The sequence below is a fragment of the Salminus brasiliensis genome, chromosome 17, assembly GCF_030463535.1.
Source record: "Salminus brasiliensis chromosome 17, fSalBra1.hap2, whole genome shotgun sequence".
NCBI classification, from domain to species: Eukaryota; Metazoa; Chordata; class Actinopteri; order Characiformes; family Bryconidae; genus Salminus; species Salminus brasiliensis.
The window spans coordinates 17,172,075-17,184,137 of record NC_132894.1 but is presented as its reverse complement, the minus strand read 5'-3'; the positions used below and the strand labels follow the sequence as shown (position 1 = coordinate 17,184,137).

At 39.9% G+C, this 12,063-nt stretch overlaps 2 protein-coding genes across 4 annotated transcripts in view; one reads left to right on the top strand and one right to left on the bottom strand.

Moving 5' to 3' along the window:
• Positions 1-8,511, top strand: part of wwtr1 (WW domain containing transcription regulator 1) — a 39,013-nt gene extending 30,502 nt beyond the window's left edge. For 2 of the 3 annotated variants that reach the window (XM_072660474.1, XM_072660472.1), the window contains 3 exons: positions 3,994-4,121; positions 4,604-4,716; positions 5,891-8,511. In XM_072660474.1, coding sequence (XP_072516575.1) covers positions 3,994-4,121; positions 4,604-4,716; positions 5,891-6,072 — 423 coding nt within the window. In that variant the 3' untranslated portion in view covers positions 6,073-8,511. The remainder of the gene's footprint in view (positions 1-3,993; positions 4,122-4,603; positions 4,717-5,890) is intronic. The other variant, XM_072660473.1, reaches the window with a different exon arrangement.
• Positions 8,512-9,389: 878 nt separating this feature from the next.
• Positions 9,390-11,818, bottom strand: tm4sf4 (transmembrane 4 L six family member 4). The gene is made up of 5 exons (XM_072660073.1): positions 11,440-11,818; positions 11,116-11,205; positions 10,572-10,714; positions 10,064-10,247; positions 9,390-9,844 (listed from the first exon to the last, which is right to left on the bottom strand). Exons 1-5 carry the CDS (start codon positions 11,611-11,613, stop codon positions 9,833-9,835), a joined length of 603 nt encoding a protein of 200 aa, XP_072516174.1. The 5' UTR covers positions 11,614-11,818; the 3' UTR covers positions 9,390-9,832.
• Between the last annotated feature and the right edge of the window lie 245 nt (positions 11,819-12,063).

Below are 12,063 nucleotides of genomic sequence, written 5' to 3'. Positions count from 1 at the left end.
TGTACTGATATATGTATTAATGTGCTTAGCAATACTACTAATAATAACTATTAATCTTTAAATTGCTGCTATTATTATTAAAATTCCATGTGAACTTCAATGTAGTTGGTAATGGAGGGTGGGTAACTGGTCTGAGGGAGGTAGCAGGAAACTCTGCCTGTTTATCTCCCATCAGTCTTGGCCTGGACAGGTGGGCAGTCAATAAGTCAGAAAAGCGTAAGTAGGTGGAATTAGTTCTGTTTGGATTTATGGAGCACAGAAGATGTGAAAAATGACCAGAGTGCCAGATCTGACTATAACAGTCTAATTAAAAAAGAGCCAGCATGCATTCGCTCCTGTCAAGAAACCTGAGAGATTGTGTGCGAAAGATGGGACGACAGCACCAACATCTCAGTTTGCCAGACTTGCCTAAGTCCATGGATCCATGCATCTGCAACCTTAATAACCAAAAGCTAGCACTGCATCAAGTAAACAGGTTTTCAGCCTAGACTTGAAAATCTAGACATTATTTGGAAGATTATTTCACAGTTTGGAGGGGGGGGGGTTTATAAGAAAAGGCTTGCCCCCCCCTCTTGCTGAAGCCTTCTACACGTCGATAGTAGAATTCTTGCATCATTAGTATTTGCACCTCTGTTTTGTCAGTTTACATAAAGGTCCACTGTCATTTTTACTATAATTTCCTTACAGTTTTGAGCAATGTACCAATGTTTTTATTTATTTATTTATTTTTTACTTTTTAGAGGTGCTTTACAGGTTGATTATAAGGTATTTTCTAAACAGTTCATCTATCTAACGTCATTGGGTCGAATGGAGAATAACCTAAGGTCGATGAGTCTGTGAGGTTTTCAGTAAAAGTTAGAGCTGTTAATGGCGTTCTTGTGCGTTTCATACAGTAGTGAGCTGTGCATACATTTTGACTAAGATGTAGTTCATATAAAATGAGGTAAGGTTGCTGACCCCATTTTCACTTGTTTGCATTACTTCTCAATGCAGTTGTTCATCAGTGGCCATCATTTTTCTTTTGAAGTCTATGTACATAGTGTAATCTACTAATCAGTAATATTGACCTCTGAAGGTGTCGTGTGGTACCATCTGGCACCAAAACGTTAAGAGCAGATCCTTTAAGTCCTGTAAGCTGTGAGGTGGAGCCTGTGTAGATTGCATCACTGAGCCTTGGGCGCCAATGACCTTGTCGCCGGTTCACAGCTTGCCATTCCTTGAATCACAACTGCATTGCATGCTCTGTCCCATTACAATTTGGCCCTTGTCAAAGTCTTCTGGTTGAGGCATGATGATTTCTTCCTACCTCCAACACCTCAATTTCTAGAACTGACCGTTCACTCACTGCCTAAAATGTACATCCCACCCCTTGACATGTGCCACTGTAAGAAGATCAGTAATGTTATTTGCTTTACCTGTCAGTGTTATGGCTGATTGGTATAGTAGTTGTACTTTATGTGTGGAGCTGTCATTGTGTGTGTGTGTGTGTGTGTTGTTACACATTTCATGTTCTCAGACAGCACAGGGTGCCTGGAAAAGGGGGTGGCTTAGAGTCCAAGGGGGAAAACACAAAGCCCCATCCAATAAAAACATGTGAGCCACATGCCTTTTGTTTGGAGAGTCAGCGCTTCCCCTCTGCTGTGTGCTATGCAGGCATCCTGTTGAAGTCTCCCCTCTGTTTATTCAGCTCAGGACAGGAGAGGCTTAATCGCAATCACTTAGCGTGCAGAAAGAGCGAGAAAAGGAGAGATGACCTAACACTTGTTCCTCCGTGCAGCTGAGACAATGCGTCCTTCACTGAATCCCGGGGAAGGTAGTCATTCGCATTGCTGTGAAAAGAGGCATTGTTTTTGTTAACTTTTGTAGCCTCAACTCAAGAGTAGGCTAATTAATTTTGCTGGCCCCTAGGGGTCGGTACATTTTGTTCTTTCTGCACCTAGTGTGTGTGGCACCAACCCCATAACAGAGAAAGGGGGACAGACTTACAGGAAAAGTGTTTATACAGAGCTTCGGTAATTCGTCAGCAGGACTGTTTACGAAATGGCTGCCAAAATGGCAGTCTGTGAGGTGCTGGAGTGTTAACTCTCACTGGAGATGTTTAGCTTACACACAACTTTTTTTTTTTCTTTTTTTTTATTGCATACAATTGTGAACTTTCCACAACTGTGTGTGTGAGCGATAGAGAGAGAGAGAGAAGGTAAAAACATCTGTGTTTTTTTTTCCCTGCCTGTCTATGATAAAATTAATGAGTCAGTCAAGTCATGTCAGTTTTTGCCAATGGAAGATTTCCACTGTTTTTTTTTTTTTTTTTGTTTGTTTTTTTTTTTCTTTCTCCTTAGGACTGTGGTCCTGCAGCTGTTCAGTGAGTGGCCTACGCCCTAAAAACTAAGCACCAAGCCCTATTAAAGCACCATCAGTGCTGTACACGTTTGGCCCATGTACACAATCACTATTCTTGCAGAGAAAGAAAGTGTTCTCCAAACATTCTTGGGCACCTAAATGACACAATGTGAGAAATAATATAGCGTCTGTACCTAAACAATAATAATGTTTTCAGCACTGTAGACTGATACTTCAAGTAGAACTATCTGGCTACAATCAGCAAGCTACAGTTGGAGAAAGGAACCACATTTAATGCAAAGAAAACCTTGAAACACTGGGGTAAAACAGTCATGCTTTGAGGTTGTGTTGATGCCAGTGTCATTGGCAAGATTGCACAGGTGGAGTGAAAACTGGATTTTACAAAATATTGGCAAACCATATCGACAAATTGCTTCTACAACAGTGTAATGACTCAAAATATACCTCAAACTCACCATGGACTACCTGAAATCAAGTCGAGAAGCTTTTATTAGCATTCAATCGGTGTAGAAAAATGTCTTTCCTCCAGGGAAAAAAAAAAGACTCAATACACATTACAGACTCAATAAATCAGAATCAGACTCGGACTTTATTGGCCAAGTATGCTTACACATACAAGGAATTTGTTTTTGGTTACAGTAGCTCACAGTGCACGATAACTGACATTACAGAAGTAACAAACACGCCCAACCTACACACACACAAACACACACGCACATACATGCACAGACACACCTGTAAACTTAACATGTAAACTTAACATGTGAAGTGCAATATGCAAACATATTTTGGCAGTCACAGTCCCCTGACCTAAACAAAGCATATTTGTGACCATCACAGAGCTGTGCATGCAAGACAGTCCAAGTAGCCTATAAGTTTCAATTGCAGAAATTAAAACACTTTGTGGCTGCAAAAAGTGTTTGCAGGCTGTGATTCCTGCCAAGAAGTGGCTGTTACGAAGTCCTGACTCTAAGGTGCACTGCATAGGTCACTATAATGTGTGTTTTATTTTGTGTTGTTATGAAAGTATTGTGCAGTATGAGCAATTTATGTAAAGAAAAAATACATTTATTAGTAATATCGGCTGTACTACTGAAGGCATGAGAAGAAGTGTCATGTGGTCAGGGGTACCAAAACATTTGCTTAAGTATATATAATGTCTGTTCTGAGATTTTTATTTTTGTTTATTAGTTTTTACCTTATTGATACTGCTACTGGGCATGGCTATGTGCTGCAGGCACAGGCATGCCTTGTCCTGCCCTCTATTCAGCCAGCCTGATTCAGCCAGACTTAGCCCAAGGTGGAGGAGGAAACACACACAGACACACGCACATACACCAGAAACTGTCCCCTCCAAACTGCAGTGTCAACTTTTTTTATTAATTAATTTATTTTTAAATAAATATCCGCAGCTATCATATGTGTTTTTTACATCATTAAAGCAGCAACATAACTTGTATATTGATTGATTTTCCTGTGCAATAATATACAATCCTTGCAGGTGGTTCTCAGTTTTATTATGTATAGCTTGCCCAAGCATTGCGTGGCAATAAATATCATTGGTATTGGTGAGTTAGTCATATTTGTGTGTCATACATCTGCTACCAGGTTACAGTGTTTCTTTTCCTTCAGGAGGTGGCGCTCTGCAGACAGATGCCAATGGACTCGGACAACATGGCGCCTGTGGCTCCTGCCATCAATCCAGCTCCGATGAATCAGGGCACCATGCCCACCAGTGGCTCAGATCCTTTCCTGAACAGGCATGCACCTTTACTAAAATGATTTATTTATTTGGGGGAGGGGGCTGGGCTGTACTTCTCCAATGCTGGAAAGGCTTAACATTTTAATAACAATACTTAACCTTCTGATAAATCAAAATGTGCTCCAAGCTGGAGCATCCCAGTCCTGTGTTCTTGTAAAGCTTTCATTCAGATAGAGTGCAGTGTCCTGACAACTCCATCTGGCACACTGCTCCAGCCTTTAAAAGAGTGTCCTGTCTACCAGGTCCAAGAGTGCCACAGTTACAACCACACTGGCCTCATTCACAGCACAGACTTTGGGAAAGGGAGGCTAGAGGCCAGCCAAGCTCTTTGCCTGGTTGGTTTGGCAGATATACTGAGGAGTGTTTGAATATTCTTAAGGGACTTGGTGGATGACAGGAGTGCTACTACTGATAACTTGCTACAGAAACGTTGGAGCTCTGTTATAAGGGTCTTTTTTTCCCCCCTTTGTCCCTTCACAGTGGACCATACCACTCACGTGAGCAGAGCACAGACAGTGGTCTCGGCCTTGGCTGCTACAGCATCCCCACAACACCTGAGGACTTCCTCAACAACATGGAGGAGATGGACACAGGTACAGTGAAGGCTTCCGTATCCCATTACTACAGTCCTCAAACCCTGTACATACACCCCTACTTCGGTTCTTCACCTTCATAGCAACATTGCTATCATAATTAACATCAGCACGCGGTCCCTCATGCTTCGCTATTTACTCAAGAATAACAAGTACAATAGGTGGGTCTTCAGTCTGCGTTTAAAGACAGCAAGCGACTCTGTTGTTTATTCCACCACTTTAGTGCCAGGACAGAAGAAAAGCCTGGATGCTTGTTTTTCATGGATCTTAAGGGATGGCGGGTCAAGCCGAGCTGTACTTGAAAGTGCAGATCAGCTTTTGACCATTGCTGTCAAGTATCATCCACTGTGCTTACTTTGATTTGGCCATGGAGTTGGTGTGACAGAATCATAAACATTGAGTTCATACATGAAAACAAAAAATTAAAAAATTCTGCAATGAAAGAGTGGGCCAAAATTCTTGAACAGCAACGGAGGAATGTAAAAACATCATTGTTGCTAAAGTTATAGCAAACATTTGATTGCAGTTATTACTGCAGAAGGTGTCACAACCATTTATGTTTTGAGGGCAGTTTATTTTCTTTATATTATATGAGTGGAATGATCTTTTACTAGCTTAGCTATCCACAGTAACATGTAGTTTTACCTAGAGTGCAAAACATTTACATGCCACTTCATACATATATAGAATTGTGTGTGTATATACACACACACACATTATATAAACACACACACACAAATATATACACATATGCACATATACATATATATATATATATATATATATATATATATGTGTGTGTGTGTGTATGTAAGTATGTATGTATGTATGTATGTATGTATGTACAGCATGCCTGATCCACTTAATCAGAGTCTGAATATTAGGGCCAGGTGTCTTGGAACTAAACTCTCTGGACCAATAGATCAGACCTTAGCACATGCGAGATGTGTTATAGTGACTTTCAGATCAAAGTGTGGTGAATTCTAAGTAGATAATGCATATGTATTATATATAATACATGACATGGCAGACATAATAAAATCTAACTTGACTATAGCAGAGCCCCACACAGGTTTACATCACATTGTTGCTTTCATGTCAGAAATGTTAATAATATTTGTTTGACCAACGGCATTATGAGAATACCCAAACTTGTCTTTGTGTCTCTCTGTAGGAGACAACATGGTGCCAGTCAACATGAATGTGCCTCAGCAGAGCCGGTTCCCCGACTTCCTTGATTCCATGCCAGGTACTAATGTGGACCTGGGCACTCTGGAAGGCACAGACCTCATGCCTATCCTGAACGACGTGGAGTCTGTCCTGAACAAGAGCGAGCCTTTTCTCACCTGGCTCTAAAGTTGTGCTGTGGCCAAGACGAGGCTAAAGACTTGTAGCACCTATGCTACCTTTTTTTTTTATTATTATTATTATTTTATTTTAATTCATTCTGTCTCTCCTAGCTCTTTTATTTGTACCGTGTTTGTTTTGCTCCATTTTTGACCACTCCCGGTCACTGTACTTTTCTCTGAAATGGTGAGCGAAGAGGACAACATAAACCAAAGTGTTCAGCATACGAACAAAGAAAAACGAATTACGAGCATACGTCAATCAGATTTGCTCAGGTAGAGTGTGATTAATGGAACAAAAGTTGGATCATTATGTATATACTGTAGGATAGAGTAGATTTTTACCTCCACTGTGTGTAGGTCGATCAAAATGTCGAAATGCCTCTGTCTATTGGCATGACTGAGCAGTGTGCATATTCAGAAAATGAGTGTGGCTGTCGGCGTCCCTGTTTGCGGTGGCACAGGAACACTTGATTGCCACCAGCAGAGGGAGCCACTCTCTCCACTGTAAAATGGAGACCGCATTGGCTTCAATGATGTTGGAATAGCAAATTACTAACGACAACATTTTATTATTTTTTTTTCTTCAACCGTTCAACTAAGAGGCCTCATAAGCAATGTTGGTTTTCTTTTCTTTACAGATACCAAATATGTTTTCTACTGTATTCAGCGTGACTCTAAAAGCTTTAAAAAGTTGTGACTTGGTAGTCGGTTTAGTTTTTTTTTTTTTTTTGCCATTTAGAAGTTTGTACTCAAGCCGATTCCAGTATAGCGGTCATATCAAGTAAGCTCATGCCTCTGAAATGTTGACATACTTTTCTACATTTTGTTTGTAGACATACATTTTATACCATGTACTTTATATGTACTGCTACAGTATTCCTTTTTTTATTTACTGTAAAATACCCTAGATGTGTCCCCTGGCACCTGGAGCATTTTATGACTTTTGATATAGAGTTTGGATTTTAGTATTTATCAAGAGCTATGATTTTTAATGAGAGTTTTTAGGGTTTTTATAAAATTGAAATTTCAAAGCACTACAAATCATTGAGGGATTGAGTTAGATAATAAGTATCGATGATTGTTTTTTTTTTTTTTATTTGTATAAGGTTCCTGCTTTGTGGTGCTTCACCGGATCGTGAGGCTCTCAAATGGTCTTCATAGTGGGAATGCCTTCAGTGCAGTGGTGAATAGTTTTCCATAGTATCTGTAGATAATATGCAGCAAAAAGTATTTTCCAAAGCCAGAGATTGTCAGAATTGTGGAGATTTGAACACTCACACTGGATGAGCTTGGGTAAACACATGATTTTATTCCTCAAGCCCAGCTGAAATCCAGTGACCTTTTTTTTTTTTCTTTTTTCTATATCAGCCTAATATTTTTGTATTGGATTTTAAATGGCTTATTTGCTATTCCTTGCATTAGTGACATATAGATCCCCCTGTATAGTGACTAAGCAGCATATGGTTATTTTGTATTTTGTGTACACATGGTCGATATTTGGTGACACTGATGGGGCAAATGAGAGTCAAATCTGATTGTGTGGGGCTGGTTGAATTTTTAAAGATGGGGAGGGGTGGAAAATTGTAGGTCAGACTGAGCCCATGACATCCTTGCCCATCCACGCAGGATAGAATGGTTAAGTGCTGGGTAAAAAAAAAAAACCGTGAGCACATGCTGGAACCCAGATGACTACTTTCTTCAGAGTCTCACTGTGCAGAAGCCAGAAAGTGTGAGAACAAGGCTACCCAGGAAAAAGTGCAGGTTTTGTTTTCCTCTGTTAATCCAAGTGAAAATGCCACGAGCCTTTGGTGTATAGCAAAGCAGTTAAGCTCCTTCATAGAAGTAGGGCCACTCGGTAGCCGCACTTTGCTATGTTCTATGTAATGAGCTGTTCCAGGGTTAAAGGGCTCCGGGGCTAAAGCATGCTAGAAAATCACACGGTTGGCAGGCTGGCAGGTCATTGTTCAGCGGTTTGCAAAAAGGACACAGTGTTTGTTTGCATCTGATTATCTGTGCATGTTAAAGCAATACATTTACGTGAAGCAATATGTTTTTACCGTGGACCTAAGTGTAAAAACGAACAGGCCATCAAGTTAAGTGGTCATGAAACACTATGTGGTGTGGAGCACGTTGTTTTAGTTTATAGAGTGATATGTATGGAATGGGCAGTCGTCTGTAGCATTTATATAGGGCACGGTTGTATAGCGCACTGCTCAGCAACAGTAGCAAGGGGAGGTTCTGTTAGATTCCAGGGTATGTGAATGTTGAAAGCATGCTGGTGGGCTTGGAAGACACACATACACACTGAAACAAAATGACGGTTTACTGTACTTGGAAATGGAAATATGGAGATGACTCTAAGAACTATAACTTCACAAAAAAATGAAAATGATATGTAACTTGTTGAACAAAAAAAATGGAATAAAGCGGTGTTACAATAAAAGAATGTTTGCTGCTCTTTAACATTGCATACTGCACACCTTAGTCAGGCCTATGTTAATGCTCTCGACATACTAGGTAATAGGTATATACTTCCATTATCCCATTATTTGCACCATTTATTTTTTTGTATTTTTTTAAAGACCAGAATACAGTAGAGATTATTTTGCCACTGTCCACCAGAGGTCATCATAACCATTGTGTTCATAATGTGTGAGGTTCCCTTAAATGCCTTTTTTTTAATGATGGAAATGATTATACAATTGATTTGACACATGCAGTTCATGCCCTGCTAACGAGGACATCATTAAATGAAGTCCTACTTCATGATCAAGTGAAGTAATCAAGTAATCAAGACCACACATTTCGCCCACCGTCTCCTCTAGTGCCTTTATAAGGTGCTGCACTCCCTGTGTGCCTTCCGTCACGAAGAGGAACATCATTGCCCTCATAAATCTAGTAATAAAACCACAGCACAAAGGCTCAACTGTAAGGGACAAGGCAAAAGTCAATATTTACTTAGTGTAGCTAACTAATGCTCTGTTTAAAGAATACAATAGAACAAAGTTACATTACATAATTACATAAGCACAATATTCCATCATTGGGACCTTGGGAGTGTGCATAAGCACAGGCTTCTCAGAGCGCATTTCATATTTTAGCGCAGCATTTTTTCCAAAGCAGCTAATACTTTTGAATGCTCTTAAAAGTGTTTTTGTGTTGAGTCTCCCAAACTTGGCCAGATGTTGTTTTTCACATATTCAAGCTCTCTGAGGAATCCCCCAAAGGGACTTTCACATCCTGTTCTGCCAGCCTGTCACTGTGGTTTCCTCTTTTTCTTGATGATAAGGATGCAATCATGAAAAAACGAGGACAACTCCTATGTTTAACTTTGAATCTGTTTTATTATTGAAAAACGTGCAAAAGCTCATGGTATTACATCAATTTACTGCAGTGATTGCTGTAATTCAGTGTAAAAAAAAAATAAACACAAAAAACACAGCCTATATTATATTATGCATATTCACATATTAGGTCTCTTTATTCTGACAAACAAAGGAAAAAAAAGCAAGGAAAACATAAATGTGGTCATAGTAAATAGGACAAATAAATATGACACTTTTCTTTTGCTTTCATAAGCCTTGCCATCAAGCAAAAGATGCACGTTGATGGAGAGGAGACAGTGTGTGCACTGTAAAACCTGTACAGTAGGAGATGACAGACTGGGCATCAGTATAAATAGAGATATTTAGGAGGAAAATGAATAATGAATAATTTCTATGAATGAATTCTTCTGATGGTAAAACTCGTCACTCCTTCAGAAGGGTTTAATCTCCTCCCTGTGGGATAAAAGATAAGAAAAAATGACGTTATTTAGACATAATTAACACTAATTAACACCCTGACGCTTTTTAATACGTGGATACCTCTGAGCTTGATTGTTAATGATTGAATCTAACGGCCTTTCCGGAGTTACACTGGACGGGAGACTTTAAGCATCAGCTCACTATAATGTAGTGACTGCTTGGTATGGTCGGTGTGTGTGGGCTTCATCGTACCCCGCAGCATCCACAGCAGTCCCCGCAGATTGTTCCAATCAGGCCATTGATGACCTGGAACCCACACAGCACCACCTGCACCAGGCCCATAATCAGCAGCATGGAGAAGAGCGTCAAGTGCCAGGTCACAATTCCTGAAGGCTTAATGCACTGTTCCCACATCGACTGGTTTGACAGGTAGTTCCTGAGAGAGGGACAAAGCAGAGGCGATTTACAGAGCCTCCTTAGAAATCATTAAAAAAAAAAAAAAATATATATATATATATATATACATACGCGTATAACATTAAGAAATATGGTTTTACTGGAATACAAAGTCAACAGCAGTAAACTAAAGGAGACTTTATTAATAGATGTCTGAGCTGGAAGCGGAAGTTGATCTATTTAATGATGTTATAGAAATGAATGGTGTTTTTACAGATGTATACTTCTACATGTTTCAGATAAATCTGTCCTGTATGTTGCTTCAGTGCTTATCAAAGCAGTTTGAACATTTTTAAATACCTACCCCTCAACGAATGGGTAGACATATGTGCCATTTGAGATAGCCGTTACACACTTGGGTCCATGATTGATAGCAACCGCTGACACAATGAAGGAGTAACCAGCTCCCAGAAGCCCAACTCCAGCAAAGATAATGGAAAAGAACATCTAAGGAGAGAGAGATTAACAACAGTGTCAGTTATCTCCCCGTTATATCAGGACTAAAACTTCCAATGGCGATTTATTATTGCCAAATAATTGCAAATTTGGCAGTGTAGGACAGTTGATTGCCTTAGAATTGTTTACTGAGCCAGCAAAGAGAGGAGAACTAGTGTAAACCTTGTGGGCTCAAGCTATTTTAAAGTATACACCAAAATAATTTTCTGTTTAACAGTATTTTACAGACAAATATGTTTTGAAATCATATTAAATCAAATTAGAAAAACTTTAAAAATTAATAATTGTATGTGAACAGCTAGTTCATAGGTTTGATACATAGGGATAACTTGGTGCATGTGCGTGATGGGAGCTGGGTGCGTCAGGGAGAGATAGGGACAGAGAGTCCTCACCGCAAATCGTTTTCCACAGCTCTCATTGCCACAGCAGCCACAGCAGTCATTGTTCTTCAGGCCCAGAAAGACCAGCGCTGGAAAAATCATCTTTAAAATAAATAAATGAAATGTCAATATCAAATCATTTTACAACATTTATTTCAAAGCAATTCTACTTCACACTTCCAGTCTCTCCAAGGCGTCAACAATGTCATTTAATTATTTATTTCTTCATAGAAGTGTATTATTTGCCATCTATTAAAATACCAATGCATGAATTTCCACCCTTCACATACAAACCAACATGACTTTACAGAAAATCACTATCATCCGTTTACTCACCAGTACACCAGAGCCCAAAATGCCACCAAAGTACCAGACCTCGTCTGTAATGTTGTCATTGTTTGAGGCAGGTTTACCTCCAGGGAAGAAGAGCAGGATGTTGCAAAGGACGCAAAGAATAGCCAGAGGAATGAGGGTGATCCCCAAGCACTTAGCAAAACTCCCTGAGCACATGTCTGTTTTTTTTTTCCCTTATTAAACAAGTAAAACAATGACAGTCCAAGATGGTCCCAGTGTAGTTCTACTATCCCAGGGCCTGTTGCAGCTTCTGGTACCTGCTGTGCTGAGGTAAGATGTATGCTTGTGTGACTATATATATACCTTTGCGTATGATGTCACCACTTCTATGTTACATTTACAACATTTGTTGCTCTATGACAACGACCTGTCTGTTAATGTTCTACCACGGCCTGTCCCTGCCCTCACAGCGGCAGCTCCGCTTTGCTTGACTGTAGTGATTCTATTCCCAGCTTGAAGGTTGTCTGGCACACCCTCTCTTTTTTTGAGAGTGGGGTGAGAGGTTTGGAGCCAGCATATAATTCTCAGAGGCCAATTTTTTCATAGTGGCTGTTCAACTTGACACAGGTTCTAGATTGTCTTTTTTTTTTTAGCTGTATGAATGCT

Coding starts and splice junctions, on each gene's coding strand:
- tm4sf4 (XM_072660073.1), bottom strand. CDS start 11,613: ATGTGCTCAGGGAGTTTTGCTAAGTGCTTGGGGATCACCCTCATTCCT. Junction 11,206..11,439: donor TTTTGGGCTCTGGTGTACTG/GTGAGTAAACGG, acceptor TTTATTTTAAAG/ATGATTTTTCCAGCGCTGGT. Junction 10,248..10,571: donor GTCTACCCATTCGTTGAGGG/GTAGGTATTTAA, acceptor TCCCTCTCTCAG/GAACTACCTGTCAAACCAGT.